At 45.5% G+C, this 23,262-nt stretch overlaps 1 protein-coding gene across 1 annotated transcript in view; it reads right to left on the minus strand.

The window, feature by feature from the left end:
- Positions 1-23,262, minus strand: part of chrna2 (cholinergic receptor, nicotinic alpha 2) — a 38,154-nt gene that overhangs the window by 719 nt on the left and 14,173 nt on the right. Inside the window, exons 3-6 of the mRNA XM_004914941.4 lie at positions 16,465-16,616; positions 14,419-14,463; positions 10,793-10,902; positions 848-1,886 (exon numbers count right to left, since the gene is read on the minus strand). Coding sequence (XP_004914998.2) covers positions 848-1,886; positions 10,793-10,902; positions 14,419-14,463; positions 16,465-16,616 — 1,346 coding nt within the window. The remainder of the gene's footprint in view (positions 1-847; positions 1,887-10,792; positions 10,903-14,418; positions 14,464-16,464; positions 16,617-23,262) is intronic.

Genomic DNA, 23,262 nt, shown 5'->3' on the forward strand with positions numbered 1-23,262 from the left:
AGTTGACAAGGGAGTTGACAAGGGACAAGTTGACAAGGGAGTTGAAAAGGGACAAGTTGACAAGGGAGTTGACAAGGGACAAGTTGACAAGGGAGTTGAAAAGGGACAAGTTGACAAGGGAGTTGAAAAGGGACAAGTTGACAAGGGAGTTGACAAGGGACAAGTTGACAAGGGAGTTCAAAAGGGACAAGTTGACAAGGGAGTTGACAAGGGACAAGTTGAAAAGGGACAAGTTGAAAAGGGACAAGTTGAAAAGGGACAAGTTGAAAAGGGAGTTGACAAGGGAGTTGACAAGGGAGTTGACAAGGGACAAGTTGACAAGAGAGTTGAAAAGGGACAAGTTGAAAAGGGAGTTGACAAGGGAGTTGAAAAGGGACAAGTTGACAAGAGAGTTGAAAAGGGACAAGTTGAAAAGGGAGTTGACAAGGGAGTTGACAAGGGACAAGTTGACAAGGGAGTTGACAAGGGACAAGTTGACAAAGGAGTTGACAAGGGACAAGTTGACAAGGGACTTGACAAGGGACAAGTTGACAAGGGAGTTGAAAAGGGACAAGTTGACAAAGGATTCCCCTTGTCAACTCCTGGCCTCTCCCCATGAAAAGAAGTACAGTAGGAGATTGAAAAGCCACTTCAAGTGGCACTTGCTTACGAGGTACATATCTCGCAGTAACTGTCATGCAGTCTCCAACAGGTCAACTGCAACATCTTCAAACTTTTGGCCCTAAGACAAGGTGAGCAGCAAATACCTTTCATGTAGCTGCTCATCTTAGGTCCAGAAGTTCAAGACAAAGTCTGTCCAAGTCATCGTAATTGGCCAACACAGTAGTAGAAGAGCAGATATACTTACAGAGAAGTCAGCATCTTCCGCCCGGAGGTGATTTGCAATGTAGTGCACTCCTTCTAAAGCTTTCAAGACACTTGGAGACAACAAGAAGCTGGATTCGGCGGTCTCTGTGCTACTATGGCGAGGAGTCTGACTTTGCCCTCCAGAGACATGATGATTATAGTCATATCGATACTGGAGGCTTTGGTTATGGGTGGTCATGTGACGAACATGGCAAGTCTGAAGCTCTGCTTCTGGCTCCGCCCACTTGTCATCCACATCAGTTTCCATCCAATACTTGGATGTGCTGAGCTTGAGTTCTGGTGCGTCATATTGACTAACAACTTCTTCTACCGGTGCAGGAGGCCGCTTCATGAACAGCCACCGGGGTATATGGTCTAGGAACACCGAACGCACCCAAAGTGGCATCTTGTGAGTACTAGGGGATCGATGGTGGACGTTGAGCACAAAGACCGTGATTACAATGGAGAGAGTGACGAATATCATGGTGAAGAGGAGGTACTCCCCGATCAAAGGGATAACCAGTGACGTGGAAGGGATGATTTCTGTGATGAGCAAGAGGAAGACAGTCAAGGAGAGAAGAACTGAGATGCAGAGAGTGATCTTCTCCCCACAGTCTGATGGAAGGTAAAAGACCAGCACGGTGAGGCAAGAAATCAGAAGGCAGGGGATGATCAGATTGATGGTGTAGAACAAAGGTAACCTCCGAATGATAAAGTAATAGGTGATATCTGGATAGATTTCCGTGCAACAGTCGTATTTCTTGGAATTGTACTTCCCAACTGCGTTGACAATGGCCCACTCTCCGCTCTCCCAATAGTCCTTCAGGTCCACGTTCCTCTCCATGCTCTCCAGGTCCAGCCAAGCTTTGTCGTAAGTCCAAGAGCCGAACTTCATCTTGCAGCTCTGCTGGTCGAAGGGAAAGAAGGTCACGTCGATGCTGCAGGAGCTTTTGTAGATGGCCGGCGGGACCCACTTGACTTTCCCGTTGTGAAACAAATGAGCTTTAGTCATGTGGGTTATGGCAAACTCCCCGTCGGCGCTGGAAGACAACAAACACAGGTTAGATGCATAAAGGGGACAATGTGGACAATAAAATACTTCTTTATGGGATGCGCCTAACCCAGATTTGGTTCCGGATTTGGTCGAACTGGAGCCTTTTTGGGGCGGGATTCAGATCCAGATCTATCCTGGCGGAACCAAAAGTGTTTTATGGGTTCATTGATCATGTTTTTGTGATTTGACTATTCAAATTTACTTTGGGATTTGGCCAACTGTGAAGGATTTGGTATTAGTCGAATTAAAAACAAGCGATTTGGTGCACATCTTATTATTTTCTATGAAACCTTAAATAGAACTGTCTGTGACTTTTCCCAGAAAGCCCAGAAATAGGAAAATAAAATAATTTGACATATTATCATAAAGAGCCATTCATAAACACAGGTTAAATGTTGCATAGAATTCGCCATTTTTTAACCCAAAATGGAGGTTTTGCCCCCAGAATTCCATTATAGTGCCAGCCAGTGCAGCTGAATACAGGAGGGTATAGGAAGCTGTATTCCCAGTATATTCCCAGTGTATTCCCAGTATATTCCCAGTGTATTCCCAGTATATTCCCAGTGTATTCCCAGTGTATTCCCAGTATATTCCCAGTATATTCCCAGTGTATTCCCAGTATATTTCCAGTATATTCCCAATGTATTCCCAGTGTATTCCCAGTATATTCCCAGTGTATTCCCAGTATATTTCCAGTGTATTTCCAGTGTATTCCCAGTATATTCCCAGTATATTCCCAGTGTATTCCCTGTGTATTCCCAGTATATTCCCAGTATATTCCCAGTGTATTCCCAGTGTATTCCCAGTATATTCCCAGTGTATTCCCAGTGTATTCCCAGTATATTCCTAGTGTATTCCCAGTGTATTCCCAGTATATTCCCAGTGTATTCCCAGTGTATTCCCAGTGTATTCCCAGTATATTCCCAGTGTATTCCCAGTGTATTCCCAGTATATTTCCAGTGTATTCCCAGTGTATTCCCAGTATATTCCCAGTATATTCCCTGTGTATTCCCAGTGTATTCCCAGTGTATTCCATGTGTATTCCATGTGTATTCCCTGTGTATTCCCAGTATATTCCAGGTGTATTCCCAGTGTATTCCCTGTGTATTCCCAGTATATTCCCAGTATATTCCCAGTGTATTCCCAGTGTATTCCCAGTTTATTCCCAGTGTATTCCCAGTATATTCCCAGTATATTCCCAGTGTATTCCCAGTGTATTCCCAGTATATTCCCAGTGTATTCCCAGTGTATTCCTAGTGTATTCCCAGTGTATTCCCAGTATATTTCCAGTGTATTCCCAGTGTATTCCCTGTGTATTCCCAGTATATTCCCAGTATATTCCCAGTATATTCCCAGTTTATTCCCAGTGTATTCCCAGTATATTCCCAGTGTATTCCCAGTGTATTCCCAGTATATTCCCAGTATATTCCCAGTGTATTCCCAGTGTATTCCCAGTGTATTCCCAGTATATTCCCAGTGTATTCCCAGTGTATTCCCAGTATATTCCCAGTGTATTCCCAGTATATTCCCAGTGTATTCCCAGTGTATTACCAGTATATTTCCAGTGTATTCCCAGTGTATTCCCTGTGTATTCCCAGTATATTCCCAGTGTATTCCCAGTATATTCCCAGTGTATTCCCTGTGTATTCCCAGTATATTCCCAGTGTATTCCCAGTGTATTCCCAGTATATTCCCAGTGTATTCCCAGTATATTCCCAGTGTATTCCCTGTGTATTCCCAGTGTATTCCCAGTATATTCCCAGTGTATTCCCAGTGTATTCCCAGTATATTCCCAGTATATTCCCAGTGTATTCCCTGTGTATTCCCAGTATATTCCCAGTATATTCCCAGTGTATTCCCAGTGTATTCCCAGTATATTCCCAGTATATTCCCAGTGTATTCCCAGTATATTCTCAGTATATTCCCAGTGTATTCCCAGTGGGCCCTCGCCCTAATTTAACATCAGGGGCCCTATTAATAACTTTTTGATGTAATTTCCTTACAAAAAAACAAAAATGGCTACCTATAAATATCTATAAAAAATTCTGTTGGTGGAATTTTGATTATTGCCAGTTTGGGTTTTAGTAAGAACCAACAAAAGCTTTTCATAAGAACCAACAGAAATGTTCTGATACATTTATACATTCTTAGGGGCACATTCACTAATCCACGAACGATCCGAAGGCGCCCGAATGCGTTTTTTTCGTAATGATCGGTATTTTTGTGACTTTTTCGTCGCCGTCACAACTTTTTCGTATATTTTCTGTGACTTTTTTGTCGCCGTCGCGAAAAAATCGGATTGGTTTTTCCGGCGTTTACAAATTGCTCAATACGAAAAAATTGCGGCGGCAACAAAAAAATCGCGCAACATACGATAAAGTCGTGATGGCGGTGAAAAACTTGCGCAAAATATGAAAAAATCGCGACGGCGCCAAAAAGACAGGGACTTTTTTTGTTCCAATCTGAATTTTTCCCATTCGGGGTTCGGATTCGTGGATTAGTAAATGTGCCCCTTAGTCTCCCATTGGGCAAACAATATTATTCTTCACTATTAAACCCAACGAGATGAACAAATAAGAAGAAATAGTCCCAGCAATACGTTCCAAAGAGCAAAGCGAGGGCCTTATCCACGTATTGGTCGTTGGATTTCGAAACGCTAATGAAAAGTGGAAAAACCAACTGTAACGGGTTTGACATGAAAGGAGCCGATGAGACGGCCAATAGCACGGTGCGTAAGAGCGACTGACAGATGTAGGATCAAGATACGGAACATGTTCCCAGGGGCACGGAGCCGACTGTTTGTACCCAGCACTATCTCCCCATCCCAGTGACAGATGGAGTCCGGCTCTTCATTGAGGAGTAATTGACTCTCGGCAGGAGAAACTGACGAGTAGAGTTCTGCCTTGTGCCTCGGGTCATCATGTACCGTTCCCATCAAAGGCTCAGGAATACACGGCACTTCACCCACTCTTATTCCATCCGGCTTCTTCCATTTGCTTTTATCTGTTCTCTTCAATTCCCTCTTAACTGAGACAATGTCAAAGGGAATTAGGCCCTGTACGCGCTTCAGATCACAACCAACGGCGGCTGCTTCACTGCTTCTAATACAATAGGTAACTGGTTGGACATAAACCAGGGAATAACCTTCCCTACAGGAGATGCAGTGATACCAAGGGATTGCAGGGGATTGTGGGAACAGTGTCAATGTTCTCTTGGTCTAGGAACCAAGGGTAGATTGATTGAAAACAAAGACCTGATTGGGTGCTATGGGTTAATAGACCTAAAGCCAACTTATTCTGAGGCAGGTTACATTGGGTGGGCATCTTCTCGCCCTACATCAGGTTCTCTTCTCGGGTGGCACTAAGTATGTGCAACTGAAGCCAAGTCTGCATTTCAGGGCTGGAACTAGGGGTAAGCAAAAGAAGCTTGTGGCTAGGGTTCTAGACATGTAACTCTTGTCTGCCTACACATAGACCAGGACCTCCAGTCTCATTCATAATCCCTTTACATAGTAACATAGTAAGTTGGGTTGAAAAAAGATGTATGTCCATCACGTTCAACCATAATGCCTATATATAACCTGCCTAAAGGTGCTTATACAGGGGCCGATTCTAGCTGGCGATATGGGTCCCTTAGATTCGGCAGATAATCGGCCCATGTATGGGCACTACCGACGGGTCTGTCCGACTGATATTTGGCCTGAAATCGGGCAGATATCGATCTGGCAGGTTAAAAAATCTAGTTGGATCGGGGACCGCATTGGCTCGTTGATGCGGTCCCCGAACCGACTTTGCCTATACCCGTCGTTATAATTCGATCGTTTGGCCCAAAACAATCGAATTAGCCTGGATTCTCCCGATATTGGCCACCCGTAGGTGGGGATATCTGGAGAAGATCCGCTCGCTTGGCGACATCGCCAAGCTAGCGGACCTGAAGGTGTATGGGCACCTTAACTTCTGGTTGATCCAGAGGAAGGCAAAAACCCCATCTGAAGCCTCTCTAATTTGCCACAGAGGGGAAAAAATTCCTTCTTGACTCCAAGAAGCCACCCCCCAACACTCGCTTCCCACCGATCCCTCTCCACCCCCCCGTCAACAACACCATGGGTGGGGGTGAGAGGTAAGTGAGGTAGCCGGACGGGTTTCCTAGGGTGCCCAGTTGGCCTGACCCAGCATTGCTCCTGTTAGATAATAGCTGAGCAGAGGACTTGAAGTGGAGCAAGATGGTGCCCACCAACCCCGCTTTGTTACTCTGCTTTGCAGAAGGAACAGTTTAGAGGGTCCTACATGGTGTGGTTTGGGCTCCAAAGGGCTCTGGAGAGTGGCCCAGTTATAACTAAGGGTTTTGTTTTTATTTAGTGGAGTATTATATAGGGTTATACACATGGAAAAGTGATAGGCACCCCACGTTCTGGCCAACCCCACGCACCTAAGTGCAGTAAATTGCCTAAATTACATTTTAAACACACTCAATCGGCACAAGGTCGGGAAGTGTTTCTCCTCTCAGTTTATCTCCCGCCGAGTCCCCACAGCGATCACAAAAATAACAGCGGGGCTATTTTAGGAAAGCATTTGTTATCCACCGAACACTATTACCGAGAGCATTCCTAGGCAACCAGTTCCAAACAACAAGGGTTTCGCCGCTCCATAAATCACAGTTGTATTGGACGGAGAGAAATTAGTTTTTTTTTTCCCCGAGAATTTATTAATCTGTGGCAAAGAAAGGAAGATAGAGATATCTGTCCCGTACGGAAATATAATGGGAAAAAAATCAATTTCCAAATAGGTTTTCAAGGGTAAATGTCCAAGGGTGACATTTCTTTCTAATCCGCTGCACTATAGAGAGGCAGAGAGGAAAGGCATTGCACTACTTGGCTATAATAGCCACCTGGAGAGAAGACCTGCAACTGGCAACTTGGCATAGAGATTAGTAGTCACCCTACCCAGGCCTAGAAAGGATAACTCTGCAGGGAGGAATTCATGGGGAAAAGTTGATGGGCTCTTGGAATCACTAGGATTGTTCTCCTGGGGGTATTTAAGAACTAGCTCCTAGAGCATTTTCTTTTTGTTCCCCAGTTTGCAAACTGTTGGACTGGTCTTCAACTTGCTATAGAAGATAACTCTTGGCTTTGTTACCTTGTTGTTTGGCTGTGTGTGGCTGAAGTCTGAGGAAGACTCTAGAAGAAGTTCCTGCTGGAACCCTGCCTGGGTACTACTGGGAGCAGAGGCTGAAGTGGTTGCTTCAGATTAAGATGGTGTGGAGAGGTATGGAGAAGAAAGACTAGGGTGGCTATAATAGCCACCTGGAGAAAAGACCTACAACTGGCAACGTGGCATAGAGATTAGTAGTCACCCTACCCAGGCCTAGAAAGGATAACTCTGCAGGGAGGAATTAATGGAGAAAAGTTGATAGGCTCTTGGAATCACTAGGATTGTTCTACTGGGAGTATTTAAGAACTAGCTCCTAGAACAGTTTCTTTTTGTTCCCCAGTTTGCAAACTGTTGGACTGGTCTACATGGACACTCTTCAACTCTTGCTATAGGAGATAACTCTTGGCTTTGTTACCTTGTTGCTTGGCTGTGTGTGGCTGAAGTCTGAGGAAGACTCTAGAAGATGTTCCTGCTGGAACCCTGCCTGGGTACTACTGGGAGCAGAGGCTGAAGTGGTTGCTTCAGATTACGATGGTGTGGAGAGGTATGGAGAAGAAAGACTAGGGTGGCTATAATAGCCACCTGGAGAAAAGACCTGCAACTGGCAACTTGGCATAGAAACTAGTAGTCACCCTACCCAGGCCTAGAAAAGATAACTCTGAAGGGAGGAATTAATGGAGAAAAGCTCTAGGAATGATGATGTAAGAAACATTATTTCCCTTAAGAAATTCCCTTTGAAGCATCTTGACTTTCTACTTCCTATAGATTATTTCCTATTTCTGTATGCCCTTAAGGTCCTAAAACTATTTGGGGTGTGAGGTCAGTTTCTAACTTTTGTTTATCTCCCTGTAGGAGTAGACTGTGCCATTCAGGGACTAGGTAGTACTGTCAAAATGTGGCTGCTCCTATAAGTTACGTTGATGGGCTCTCGGAATCTCTCGGATTGTTCTCCTGGGAGTATTTAAGAACTAGTTCCTAGAACATTTTCATTTTGTTCACCACTGTTGGACTGGTCTACATGGACACTCTTCAACTCTTTCTATAGGAGATAACTCTTGGCTTTGTTACCTTGTTGCTTGGCTGTGTGTGGCTGGAGGCTGAGGAAGACTCTAGAAGAAGTTCCTGCTGGAACCCGGCCTGGGTACTACTGGGAGCAGAGGCTGAAGTGGTTGGTTCTGATTAAGATGGTGTGGAGAGGTATGGAGAAGAAAGACTAGGGTGTTACATACCCATCAAGGAGAGGAGTCAGGACTCCGCCTGATGTTATCACCCAAGCTGAATACATTAGGGGTCCTTTACTAACGTTCTTCCATGGGAAGAACTACAGAGTGCTAAGGGGGACAGGCATAGGACATGGCCCTCACTCACCCCTTTTAAAGGGGGGCTGAATGTGTTTAGGTCATAAATTACCCCTATTAATTTACTACAAGACTGCACTGAACCAAAGCTTGACTTACAGTTGCAAAGGCACCATACCTGAGCATCGTAGAGAAGCAGAACCACATTCTAACATCTAAATGATCATTAACAACAGCCCCACCCAGGTGTAAATACATTCTCATCCATCTTACTAAGAAGGGAAAATTTGCCGAACGTCAGCAAACTGCAGCCCATTAATCCCTGTTGTTATGCAAAGTGCCTACACGGCAACTTATTGGCAGCTACAGTGACGGCTTCATTGTGCAAAGAACTCATTTAACTTCTAAACTGACAAGACAGTGAAGCCTGAGGAAACCAATACACGGACCATATTCCTCTCACAAAAATGCCACTTACGGTGATTACATTTCCAACGTTTAAGTAAACGTGATGCAGAAGGAGGAGGGCTGGGTACCAAAATCACATGCTTTTAGACTGAAAACTCTGGCAAAGTTACAGAGAAGAAGGTAGGGTGTGCCGAGACTTTATATGGAGTCATGAAGCCTGATTATCTCCTTATTCCTAACTGCTGTAAGGTTCTAGTGGACTTGTACCCTTGTGTATTTTTTGACCCCCCCCTCCAAATAATTTCCTATATTAGAATGGGATAGATCTTATAAACTAGGGTTGTGTTTCCTTGGGGTAGAAGAGGACAGCTTACTGTTCTCAGTTGACCTTTGTGGTGGGGAGCAAAGATGTAGCCCACAGCTTGCTGTTGGAGGCCTCGACAAAAAGTAAACCCCAAATGGTAGGAGGCATGTACCATGAGGCAGGAGCATATTTAAAAGAAACAGATCTTCATTTGGAAGGGGAGCTCATTCATGGCCATGGTTGGGTTTCCATGGGGTAGAAGAGGACAGTTTTGTGGTGGGGAGCAAAGATATAGCCCTTAGCTTGCTGTTGGAGGTCCCTTCAAAAAGTGAACCCCAATGGCGCGAGGTAGGAGCATATTTGAAAGATCATATGGAAGGGGAAATCATCCATGGCTAGGGTTGTGTTTTCTTGGGGTAGAAGAGGACAGCTTACTGTTCTTAGTTGACCTTTTTGGTAGGGTGGAAGCAAAGATTTAGCCCAGAGCTTGCTGTTGGGGGCTTCGGCAAAAAGTGAACCCCAAATGGTAGGAGGTATGTACCATGAGGTAGGAGCATATTCAAAAGAAACAGATCTTCATAAGGAAGGGGAGCTCATCTATGGCCAGGGTTGTGGTTCCTTGGGGTATTAAAGGACAGCTTACTGTTCTCAATTGACCTTTGTAGTGGGGAGCAAAGATGTAGCCCAGAGCTTGCTGTTGGAGGCCCCACCAAAAACTGAACCCCAATGGCAGGAGGTAGGAGCATATCTGAAAGAAACAGATCTTCATATGGAAAGGGAACTCATCCATGGCCAGGGTTGGGTTTCCATGGGGTAGAAGAGGACAGCTTACTGTTCTTAGTTGACATTCTTGGTAGGGAGGAAGCAAAGATCTAGCCCAGAGCTTGCTGTTGGAGGCCAAATGGTAGGAGGCATGTACCATGAGGTAGGAACATTTTTAAAAGAAACAGATCTTCATATGGAAGGGGAGCTCATCTATGGCCAGGGTTATGGTTCCTTGGGGTAGAAGAGGACAGCTTACTGTTTTCAGTTGATGTTTGTGGTTAGAAGCAAAGATTTAGCCCAGAGCTTGCTGTCGGGGGCTTCGGCAAAAAGTGAATCATATGGAAAGAAAGGGAGCTCATCCATGATGTATTTTCCTCAGCTCCTCTTTTCCTATTTCAAGTGCTTTTGAGGAAATGGTCACAAAATACTCCCCTTGATGACCATTAACAGCACTTTATGAACATGGCATGTTTTTAATAGAACAAAAATGCTATGAATTTAAAATTCATATCTAGGGATCATGGCTGTTTGTTCATGAGAGTGTCCATCTTCCTGCTTGTATGCCCTGAAGGTGGGGCCTCAGAGAGAGCCCAAGTCGGGCCAGTGGTACTGTAAATGTTGACTGGTTAATGGAGGGTATCATCATATACATTCACCAAGACACGAGTTTAATTACTTTAGTTGAGTATTCACAAGTATATGGACTCAAGTACAATGTTGTTACTCTACGGTGGCACTAGATTTCCCTTGTTCATGTCAAGAAATCCTTAATTAACTGCTTAATATCCCTCTGTGGTGACTACTAGACAACATCTTCCATTATCTGGTGAAAGCTCATTCTTATGAGGGATCAGGAGTGTGCACCTTTGCACGGTGTGAGCCATATAGGGGTTAACTGGAGACCAAAAGCCCCCCTACAACATGATGAAGATTGACGCAATGTCACCTTGTTGTATTGGAGACTTACTTATTATACAGCACAATGTCAGGAATCCAGATCATCTCTGAAGGAACTCGTATCGAGGTGACATTGTCGTAGTCTGCTGGGTTCCACCGCAGTTTGTAATCGTTCCACTCCTGGAAGGAAATGAAAAGAAAATAATCATTTCTAATAGCCTTGTGCATCTGCTGAAACTAGAGATATACGGGGACTGTAGTTACTAGAGAAGGCTCCCTACTGGTGCCCAATAGGCATTTGGCACAGGGGGTAACAATATCATTGCACAGTAGGGTTGGTTGAACGTTGGTGCAGTAAAAATTCCATAAATACGGTGCAATAGATGTCAGGAATCCATAACCATCTTTGTTCGACTCCTATGATGTTCCTACCCCAAGCTCCCCTTAGTAGCAGGTTAAATGCCCCATGTGGTTGAGCCCCAACAGGTTTCGGCAATTAATGTATTAAACATCACATGACAAACAGTCCAACGTTCATGATTAAACCTCTCCATTAAGATCTGAACAAAGGATGAACACATTTCCATTATAGGGTTCTGCTCTACTCGTTGGATACAGAGTAGGTGCAGCGTCTAAGCATCTAAGTGAGGCTCGAGTAGAGCTTCTAAATCATATTTTCCTATGTCCCATCTGTCATCGGAGCCTGGGCTTCCCTACAGATCAATGTAATCAGGGACTTAAAGATATAGTCTCATTATTCCTTATTATTATGTCAGGGGCACATTATCTACAGACCGGAGGTCTCGCAGAGTAGAACTACACTGATTGCCTGTGGCCCTTAGGGAGCAGGGAGAAGATATGGCCTTTAGCTGCTCAGCTGATACCCTATCACATACAGGCTGGACAGGCATCAGCCAATTGGATTTTTAGACTGGAAATTACAATAGCGAATCTGAAACTGCGCCACCCGCTGTTCATTGCGGCCAATGGAAGAAAATTAAGCGAAGAGAGAGGTCAGGTCTAAGCAGAGCAACATCATACGACTTTCCTTTTTTTTCACATGAATTATATAAGCCAGGGTCAGACTGGGGGGTGCAGGGCCCACTAGGGTCCCCCTACTGCTGCGTCCCCTAACCCCCCCGCAGGGTCCCCCTAACCCCCCTAATCCCCCACCCGACTTCCTCCCCTGAGAACGGGTAAATTTAACGCATCAGGGGAGGAACGGTTGGGCAGGGGGAGTGCCGGCAAGGGTCGGGGCCCGCTAGCACCGGGGCCCACCAGAATTTTTCCCGGTGTCCCAGCGGCCCAGTCTGACCCTGATATAAGCAGTGTATAAAACTACAAATACCTTGAAACCACCTGGGTAAGTAGTGTTGAATTATCAAGAAAATAAACCCTGCAAGTCTGACCAGGAACCCAACTCTGATTTATAAGGTATTTCCATTAAAGCCCATTATACCAGGGAGGCAGATTCAGCAGAACCTCAACCCACCACAACTCTCTCCCGGCTGCTACACAGAACCAGAAGAAAAGCCTTATTTGCTTAATTAAAAGCTGCCCCCCTATATCTGCCCCCCTAGGCGCAGGCCCTCAAGTGCTTATATGGTAAATACGGCCTTGTATTTAGCACTTTCCGGGGGGAGGAAGGGGGGAGGCAAAACACCCAGAAAGAAATGAAATATCCTGCCGCAGACACGTGAATTCTATTATTATGGTAAAAATAATCCTGGTAACTAAGGATCCCTCAAGGTGTCAGTTTCACACTCCCACGGGCTGGGGGCCGGCACCAACCCCCCCTAATATAACAGTTGTGAAAACCCAGTTCCATGTAAGTCTCTCTCCATAGAACTCTCCGTTTGTATCAGAAAACCCAGGGGTGCGTGAGAGTCAATTACAGGGTCATAAATATTTATCCAATTAATTCTCCATTACAGCACTGTCACCGGGCAGAATTAGAATTTAACCATTAATGCAAGAACCTTATTGTGCCTTAACCTGCTCCATCTAAATAAAGCATTTTCATATAAATATACTTGTTTAGCAGTATGTGCCATTGGGTAATCCTAAATAGGCCATTTTAAGTACTAAGTGCCACCCCCTGGGATCATAGGAGTCACAGTGCACACAAACAAGCCAAGGCACACATACATGCTAGGCCCCATCAGCCAATGAATGGGCAGAGTTCTGCCTTTTGCTCCCACACTACTTCCTGTTACAGTTAGAGCTGCATCACTTCCTGTCAGCTGATCTCTGAGGGGGCACACAGCCCATCACTAAATGGCGGCTCAAGAGAAAGGGTGTAAAAGGGCAATATTTACTGATATATATATTCCAGTTTGGGGAGATTCTTTAATAGGCCACTTAATATAATATAAATCTGTTGGTTTGGCAAAAGACCAAAGAACAATTTTCCCAGTTGCAGGAAAATCAGTTTCTGTCGAGCCAGCAATATGTGCATTAACCCCCGAGCAACCGCTTGCTTGTTATTAACCATTCCAAATGGCCCATCACATCCCAACATTCCATTAATGATACATTGACTTCAGTTCTGAGATAAATGTCATTTATAATTCATATCAATAAAGAAGCCGACTCAGATGTGAAATGGATTTAATGCAGAGTCATTAGAGAGCGGGGGCTTGTGGGTGCGCTGAGTAAGCACCATAGTCACTAATGTTATTACTTAGATCCTATCTGATCCCCCCATTGTAAGCAGCAGTCCTGCCCTGCTTTATGGCTGAGATTCTAGCTATCTGTATAACAGAGCATTCTGTCACAGTGGCACAGATCCTATCTGATCCCCCCATTGTAAGCAGCAGTCCTGCCCTGCTTTATGGCTGAGATTCTAGCTATCTGTATAACAGAGCATTCTGTCACAGTGGCACAGATCCTATCTGATCCCCCCCCCATTGTAAGCAGCAGTCCTGCCCTGCTTTATGGCTGAGATTCTAGCTATCTGTATAACAGAGCATTCTGTCACAGTGGCACAGATCCTATCTGACCCCCCCCATTGTAAGCAGCAGTCCTGCCCTGCTTTATGGCTGAGATTCTAGCTATGTGTATAACAGAGCATTCTGTCACAGTGGCACAGATCCTATCTGATCCCCCCATTGTAAGCAGCAGTCCTGCCCTGCTTTATGGCTGAGATTCTAGCTATCTGTATAACAGAGCATTCTGTCACAGTGGCACAGATCCTATCTGACCCCCCCCATTGTAAGCAGCAGTCCTGCCCTGCTTTATGGCTGAGATTCTAGCTATCTGTATAACAGAGCATTCTGTCACAGTGGCACAGATCCTATCTGACCCCCCCCATTGTAAGCAGCAGTCCTGCCCTGCTTTATGGCTGAGATTCTAGCTATCTGTATAACAGAGCATTCTGTCACAGTGGCACAGATCCTATCTGATCCCCCCATTGTAAGCAGCAGTCCTGCCCTGCTTTATGGCTGAGATTCTAGCTATCTGTATAACAGAGCATTCTGTCACAGTGGCACAGATCCTATCTGATCCCCCCATTGTAAGCAGCAGTCCTGCCCTGCTTTATGGCTGAGATTCTAGCTATCTGTATAACAGAGCATTCTGTCACAGTGGCACAGATCCTATCTGATCCCCCCATTGTAAGCAGCAGTCCTGCCCTGCTTTATGGCTGAGATTCTAGCTATGTGTGAGACAGATAAAGGGAATATCAGGGGACATTACCTGTTTCAGCCACACATTCGTCGTCATCATCTGGTTCTTTTCATCCTGTTAAAAAAACACATAGAAGCAGAGAGATTGTGATGCAGCTAAAAATCAATTCTAATCAAGTCCATGAAGGACCCAGAGCCCGGCGCCCCCATTAAACACTACTAATCCCCCCGCCGGCAGTCGCTCACGTTGGCAGCGCAGCTTCTCAAGTACAGAGAGCAAAGGCCGGAGAATAATCGTATTTACGTTTCAGGCCCCAATCACAATATTGGATTCAATTCTATAAGAAATGCAGAAATTTGCTGTTTCAGCTGCTTGGAAAGTTCTATCCGGCCGATCGGACCCAAACAGGCTTCCGGGACGTAGAAATAAGGAGGATTCCCCGCCGACTCCCCGCGATTACCCAGCAGCCGCCATTAATAAATAAATTGCTGAAGCGCATTAATATTTATAGCAGATAAATGGAAGATGGCGAATCGTGGCTTTTGCTGAGCTGTAATATTTATATCAGCAGATTTGTGCCGCGTTCAAAGCGACTTCGGACGTTTCAATCCGGTATTAAAGGGGAAGCAAAGCCAAACATACAATATAATTCTAAGCAGCTTCCCAATATTGATTTATTCACATTGATTTAATAGTTAAAGTGTTAGTATAATGCAGAGAGTGATATTCTGAGACAATTTGCAATTGGTCTTCATTTTTTATTTGTGGTTTTTTTTAATGATTTGGCTTTTTGTTCAGCAGCTCTTCCGTTTGAAATTTCAGCAACGCCCTGGTTGCTAGGGTCCAGATTACCTTAGCAATCAGGGAGTGGTTTAAATGAGAGACTGGTTTACGAACAGGGGAGGGACTGAATATAATAATAATAATAATAAGGAATAAAAAGTAACAATAACAATAAAACTGGAGCCTCACAGAGCAATAGGTTTTGGCTGCCGGGGTCAGTGACCCCCATTTGAAAGCAATTAGTAGAAGGCAAATAAATAAAACTATAAGAAATAAATAATGAAGACCAATTGAAAAGTTGCTTAGAATTGGACATTCTATAACATACTAAAAGTTAACATAAAGGTGAACCAAAACACTGATAAAAGAACAAGGACAGGGGATATTATCTGGATATTCAAGGGTGTCTAGCCGGCAGCCCCCCAACTCCCTGCATCCCCCCAACTCCCTGCATCCCCCCAACTCCCTGCATCCCCCCAACTCCCTGCATCCCCCAACTCCCTGCAGCCCCCCAACTCCCTGCATCCCCCCAACTCTCTGCATCCCCCAACTCCCTGCATCCCCCCCAACTCCCTGCAGCCCCCCAACTCCCTGCATCCCCCAACTCCCTGCAGCCCCAACTTCCTGCAGCCCCCCAACTTCCTGCATCCCCCAACTCCCTGCATCCCCAACTCCCTGCATCCCCCAACTCCCTGCATCCCCCCAACTCCCTGCAGCCCCCCAACTCCCTGCATCCCCCAACTCCCTGCATCCCCCCAACTCCCTGCATCCCCCAACTCCCTGCATCCCCCCAACTCCCTGCAGCCCCCCAACTCCCTGCATCCCCCCAACTCCCTGCAGCCCCCCAACTCCCTGCAGCCCCCCAACTCCCTGAATCCCCCCAACACCCTGCAGCCCCCCAACACCCTGCAGCCCCCTCACTCCCTGCAGCCCCCCAACTCCCTGCAGCCCCCTCACTCCCTGCAGCCCCCTCACTCCCTGCATCCCCCCAACTCCCTGCAGCCCCCCAACTCCCTGCAGCCCCCCAACTCCCTGAATCCCCCCAACTCCCTGCAGCCCCCAACTCCCTGCAGCCCCCCAACTCCCTGCAGCCCCCCAACTCCCTGAATCCCCCAACTCCCTGCATCCCCCAACTCCCTGCAGCCCCCCAACTCCCTGCATCCCCCCAACTCCCTGCAGCCCCCTCACTCCCTGCATCCCCCCAACTCCCTGCAGCCCCCCAACTCCCTGCATCCCCCCAACTCCCTGCAGTCCCCCAACTCCCTGCATCCCCCCAACTCCCTGCAACCCCCCATATCCCTGCACCCTACCGACAGCCGCCAGTTCACTTACCACATCTATCAGCTGAGCAATAGATAAGCCGAATTTGACAATGACGACGTCGGAGGTGTTGGGGACGGGCCTGGACCACCGGTTGTATCCAGTGAAGAGTCGCTTGAAGAGTCGCTCCTCCGCGTGAGTCCTTGTTCTCTCCATGCAGGACACTGTGGAGCAGAGAATGCGATTATGGGGGGGCTGGATATCAGCAGGCAGGGTATAAGGGATAGGCATAGACTGCACCTATTACTTGAGTGAAGGCCACCGGGCCCCTACCGGTGAGCTTGACCTTCAGTTAAAGTCTCCCTGTCCCTTTCTCTGACTGTTCTCCCCCAGCTCCCAGCTGTATATAAAGACTCTTTGACCCCCTAAATGTTCTTCAGTGCCACCCACTGCTTCTTCCTTTCGCTTTCCCTGTATGCTGCCATCACAGTGTTCTAGCCCTGCCCACTGCTTCAGTTACTTAAGTAGGGGGAGGGACTAGAACACTCTAATGGCAGTTACAGGAGAGGCAACAGGAAGCCAGTAACTCAAGTGGGCGGGACTAGAACACCAGGTGCCGCTAAGCGTCTGGGCCTGCTATACCTTGACTGGCCACTAGATGTCCTTCTGCTGCCCAGGCCCAATGCTTCTTTCAGGCCGATCAGCAGATCTGTGCAGGGCAACAGTACATTATATTTTAATTACTTTGATACATTTTCATTTTTTGGTGTTACTGTTACTTTAAAGTAGCAGTGATAGGTGTTTATTGCCATTCAGTTTCTATAGAAGTCAATGGGAGTTGCCATAGGCAAAGTCAGGCCGTATTCTCAAACTCGAATTTCTGCAAGTTTTTAGAGCTCTTAAATGCAAAAAAATTCTAGATATTCAAGTTTTTTTTATCCAAACAAGTTTTCCTTATTAATAAATAAGCGACCATTCGTTATGCGAGTTTATTGGATTTAGAAAACTCAAAAACTGATAAATAAGCCCATTAGTGGCACTGAAGGGTGGAAAATACAAGATTCACTTATACATTGTGTGTTAATTTGCCCTTTTACAATGAATATCCCTGCACGTTTAATGATATAAGCACCCCGTTACTCTGACCAGTGCAGAAGTTGCACCCTAACCTGCTGGGACCCCCATTCCCAGACCAGTAAGGAATATTCTGCCCAATAGGACAGTGAGTGGATCAGATATGGCGACTCGGACCCGACGCAGTCCGTTTGCCGAAGCCGCTGGCAGGCTGATCTGAGCGGGGAAATTGCTTATTGGCTGCGTATCTGTACGGCACATAATCCCATTACTCGCCCTGGGAAGGTATTTTTGGCCGCGCAGGCTGAACTCCCAATCTCAGAAATGCTGATATATAATCATCCGAATGGCACCGCTACTGCCGGCACGGCCCGGAACATCACGGTAATCTGCTAAAAGGAACTGGGGGAACATACTGAAATGATTAAAGCCATGGGTCCTGGCAGCAGCTCCAGAGCTGATAAACAACCCCCCCCCCCCCCCACCCAGGGATATAGTAGGGGAAGTGTAGGAATATATATATGTAAATCCATTACACTTTAGATCTATACAAAACTGCAAGTTGGCCTTGGAGCAGTGCTGTAGTAAAGGCCACCATACATGGGAAGATTTTAGCTGCCATTTTGGGTCCTTTAGACTGATTCACCACCTTATCTGCCTGTGTATGGGACTACCCGACCAATATCGGGCCTAAAATTGGCCAGATCTCAATTGGGCAGGTTTGATTTTCCTTCGGATCAGGGACTGCATTGGCCCGTTGATGCAGTTCCTGATCCAATGTTGACTATACTCGTCATTGTAATTTGATTGTTTGGCTCTAGGGCCAAATGATCGAATTAGCCCGATATCACCCACTTTTAGGTGGCCATAGCTTGGAAACCTCACCAGATGAGCAAATCTTCCCGTGTATGGCCACCTTAAGACCTTATCAAATCACTATACTAAATACGAGCAACGTAACCCCACCCTCTTCATTCACATATCCCAAAGGCAGCTTTAACTATGACCAAGTGCAATTTGACCCTTTTGCCTTTTGGGCACCTTGTCTGGGCAGGAGTTATTTTAGTCTTTTTATGACTGTGTCCCTCCAGATGTGGCTGAACTACACACCCAGTAGATGCCACTATGGGTGCAAATACTATAACCCACAGAATCGTGTCGCTCTTTGCACTTTGAACCATATTTTTCCAGATCCATAAAGCTGGGGGGGGAAGAACTTCCTTGTGTGGGCGCTGGGGGTCACTTGGAAGGGTTGAACTTGATGGACTTTGGTCTTTTTTCAACCCAACATAACTATGTAACTGCTAAGGGATCAAGACAACCCCAACTAGATAGACAATTAAGCCTTCATGGAACTATTGCAGCCCAAAAATAACTCAGCCAAAGAGGCGACTTTTACTGAAGCCGTACCCAAGCCCTGGGAAGGCGAGTGGCTGTAACGTGCCAGCACAGTGCCATGCAGAATGTATAAATTATACACGCAATAAGCTATATAGATACAATCTATCGGCAAAGTATTATCTCTCTGTAATACCCACGTGTCGATGGATCTTCAGAGCAACCCGGCTTTGCAGGAATAAGATCTCTCTTTATCTCCCTGATTATCCAGCGTTTCCGCACCTTCAAATAACTCAGCCATTTGTCATGGCTCTTTAATCTCCATGTTAATTTGCCCTCTATTTGTAGCCATAAGACAGTTTCAATCAAACATAATAGGTCTAAGCAAGTGGTTTTCTAAGCAAGAAGAAACGGTTTAGGGCTCCGGCTGGGGGGCTCTTGGTGCTCCATTTGGCAAGGACTCTTCAGACCACACTTACGTCATTGTATTGGCATTTAAATACTACCTGTGGCAGTTCCGATGCAAGCAGTCTATTGGCCGTGCCGGAACCCCTGTAAACAGTATGGTGACGGCAATTATTAGAGAGCTGGCCAAGCACTGTATTCCATCTGAGAACACTTTGGCCACCCTTATTCTGCTTGCAGTTGGCTTCTATACTTTCTATACTTGTGGACTCCATTGGGCTCACTCACACGGGGCCACTGTTCAGGTAACATTGGGCTTCTTCCAGCCTTTCTAGGAGCTTTAACTTTGTTATTAGACCTTGTACTTCCGTGGGACTTGGAGTTTTCCAGACATGCCAAGTTTGCTACAATGGATTTTGCTCTTCATACCACCAGGAGCAACAAATACTTCCGGATGCAAACAGTTCTGCTTCTCCATCGCCCCCTTCAGGAAATCCATAATCAATATGGATATCAATAAAAACCCTATACAGTAGGCACCTATCTAGTGCTACCTACCCCTACTTCTATAGAGGGAAATGAAAGCAGGACCAACCCTAAACTCCTTGTATTTGTCTTTTGTCCTCCACCCTGACTGTCCCAGTGTTTTAGCCTCTCCTTATAAATCAGGCTGTTGGGTTAAAAGTACGTTGCACGTATCAAACAACCACTGGCCTATATAAATACATTTAATCGAATGGAATTACAACCTATCTGACCAATCAATGTTACCTTTTCTGTTAGGTTTCCTTTGTGATTATCCTTAGACATTAGAGATTGAGATTCCCGAGAGCAGCATTAATGGTTTATCCACCGGCTGAAATGTTTCAGTAGACTTTTGTGTCTCCCTATGTCACCTAAAGGGGGCGCTCTCTATGCAAAATGCTGGGGGACGTTAGCGTTGTAATAAAAAGGGTTGGGTGAGATGAGGGACTGAGTGGGGGAGACATGTCGGGGGGTGAGAGAAATCAAAGGAAGGTTGTTTAGAAGGAAACAAGAAGCTAAAACCTTCTGGATGAAGAGCAAGTTCGGAGATAAAGATAACATTCAGGAAATAAATATATATCTGTAAAAATCTAATTAGTGAATAAAAGCAGTTTTCTGTTTAGGAGATATTTGCTTTTGTGACAATATTAGAGATGGAGTATAATGTGAGCTTTAAAGGAGAACTATACCCTAAAAATGATCGCTTCCCTGCAGAGAAAAGACAGTGGGTCGGGGATAAAACACTCAGTGTCCTTCTTTGGATCAATGGCCTTTTGAATGGAATTGGATTTTGGAAATGTGCACATCCAAACTGTGGGAGAGCAGTGTTGCATCCTGGGTACTGTATGGGCCCAAAGATAAATGAGGTCCTTGGGTTTGAGCTTCTGAAGAGGTGGGGCTGCAAGTGTTTGGGTGTGACCGTTCTACCAAGGAAACAGATATACAAGAACATATTTGAAACCTTTGTCTCCCCTTCTTGTGATTTCTAAAATCTTCCTTTCTTTCTATATTTTTCATATACAATAGTCTGGCTCCCAGCATGCCTGATTAATTGCCCCTGACGAAGATTAACCAAAGCTGGCGAATACTGTTCCATCCGATTGGTCGGCCTCACTCTTGTGCTGAAAATGTGCCATGTTTCTAAGAACTGGCTTCAGTCTTCATCAGCATTCTCCAGCCTAATGTGCTGTGACAGATTCAGCCTGATACCCTTGTCTGTTCTTGACACCCTTGCTTGTTTTTGATACCTTTGCTTGTTCTTGATACCTTTCCTGTTCTTGATAGTGATACCCTTGCTTGTTCTTGATACCCTTGCTTGTTCTTGATACCCTTTCCTGTTCTTGATACCCTTGCTTGTTCTTGATACCCTTTCCTGTTCTTGATACCCTTGCTTGTTCTTGATACCCTTTCCTGTTCTTGATACCCTTGCTTGTTCTTGATACCCTTTCCTGTTCTTGATACCCTTGCTTGTTCTTGATACCCTTTCCTGTTCTTGACACTCTTGCTTGTTCTTGATACCCTTTCCTGTTCTTGATACCCTTGCTTGTTCTTGATACCCTTGCTTGTTCTTGACACTCTTGCTTGTTCTTAATACTCTTGCTTGTTCTTGATACACTTGCTTGTTCTTAATACTCTTGCTTGTTCTTGATACACTTGCTTGTTCTTGATACCCTTCCCTGTTCTTGATAGAGATACCCTTGCTTGTTCTTGATACCCTTCCCTGTTCTTGATAGAGATACCCTTGCTTGTTCTTGATACCCTTCCCTGTTCTTGATAGAGATACCCTTGCTTGTTCTTGATACCCTTTCCTGTTCTTGATACCCTTTCCTGTTCTTGATACCCTTGCTTGTTCTTGATACCCTTTTCTGTTCTTGATAGTGATGCCCTTGCTTGTTCTTGATACCCTTTCCTGTTCTTGATACCCTTGCTTGTTCTTAATACACTTGCTTGTTCTTGATACCCCTTCCTGTTCCTGATGCCCTTGCTTGTTCTTGATACTGTCTCTTGTTCTTGATACCCCTTCCTGTCCTGATGCCCTTGCTTGTTCTTGATACCCCTTCCTGTTGTTGATACCCTTGCTTGTTCTTCCCCACTGCCTGTGCAAGAGATCAAACACATTTCCTAGTTCCAACTCCCAATCAGCAATGAAGGGGAATGCAGAGGCCTCCAAACAACCAAGAACTTCTCTCTCCATTTCATGATACCCTTAGCGCTTTTATTTTATGCGCACTCTGCTAAGGAATGACATCTGCAATGCTATGCTACAGGCTTCTCTCTGCTGAGCACAGCTGGAGGCCTTTTCATTGCATTGCAAACAGTGACTCTTTGACCACAACCAACCAAAGATTTGCCAAAGATCTGGTAATGGTGGGAGTTACTGGTGTCTTAATGCGCCATAACACTCCAACTATACTCTCTCCCCACGGTATACACAGCCCAAGAGAAGAATATAAATCAAGGCGGCTCCCATTCGCTTCTCAGCAGCACTTTTGTCAAATATCCAAAAACAAAAACCATCCCACCGCGACGCATCTCTTTGTTTAGAGCTTAGGATAGTGAGTCAGTTCCATAAAAAATTCATACAGAAATGATTAGGCTTTTGTAGACAGAGAAAATAAAAAGCGCGTGGGAGAGTCACGTGAGGGAAGGAAACAAGAGGTTTTTAATGATTTAAAGGTCAATTGGCACAGCCAGAGTTGGATGGGAAGTAGAAGCAAATCGAAACTCCATTGAAATGTATAAATCATGGCTTTTCCCTGCAATCAAGCGGAACAGCGAGAGGTCAGGTAGGGTGAGAGTCTGGAAGTGGTCACAGAACTGATTGTGATTGGTGGAGTCGCCTACTGGAGAAGACAATGAGATATCAGTGAGGTTGGTGTAGATGTGGGGAGGGGACAGGGTGAAATACCATGAAGGGCAGGTTAGATAGGGGAAAGGAGCACGGGGAGGGGGGGGACTGGGTAAGTACAGCCAAGCTATAATTATTGGCCCTGGATGACCAATACTATGTCACCTAGTGGCAATAACTGAGCCCCATAACCGTGCAGTAAATATAGATGGATATACTGTGTACCGGTGGGGGGGTACAATTTTAAACCCAGTTGGAATATTACAAATGAACATGAAGTAGCCAGTATTGAAGGTTCTGACACGGGATATGGTACTGGGGCTCTGGGCCCTGATGGATACACTACGGGCATATTACATCAATGGCGATGTTACCTATAGCAACCAATCAGGCTGGCCAAGTAGCTGACATATTGCATTGGCACCCCCCACCCCTTAAAGTTAGGGAACCATTGGCACACATTTTGCAGCATTAGTGCAAAGCAGTTGGAATTCTGGGAAAACCCAGTACATTGTGGGTAAAAAACATGTGGAACTGCCAAGAACACTAAGGATTGTGTTACAATTATGCAGCATAAATATCCTTATACTATAGAAACATTATTTGTTCTCAGGGGCAACTCGAGTCCCCACAGTGTCCAGATAATAACTGGGAACGATGTGGTTGATGGGGGTTCAGTC

The sequence above is a fragment of the Xenopus tropicalis genome, chromosome 5 (genome assembly GCF_000004195.4).
Source record: "Xenopus tropicalis strain Nigerian chromosome 5, UCB_Xtro_10.0, whole genome shotgun sequence".
Lineage (NCBI taxonomy): Eukaryota > Metazoa > Chordata > Amphibia > Anura > Pipidae > Xenopus > Xenopus tropicalis.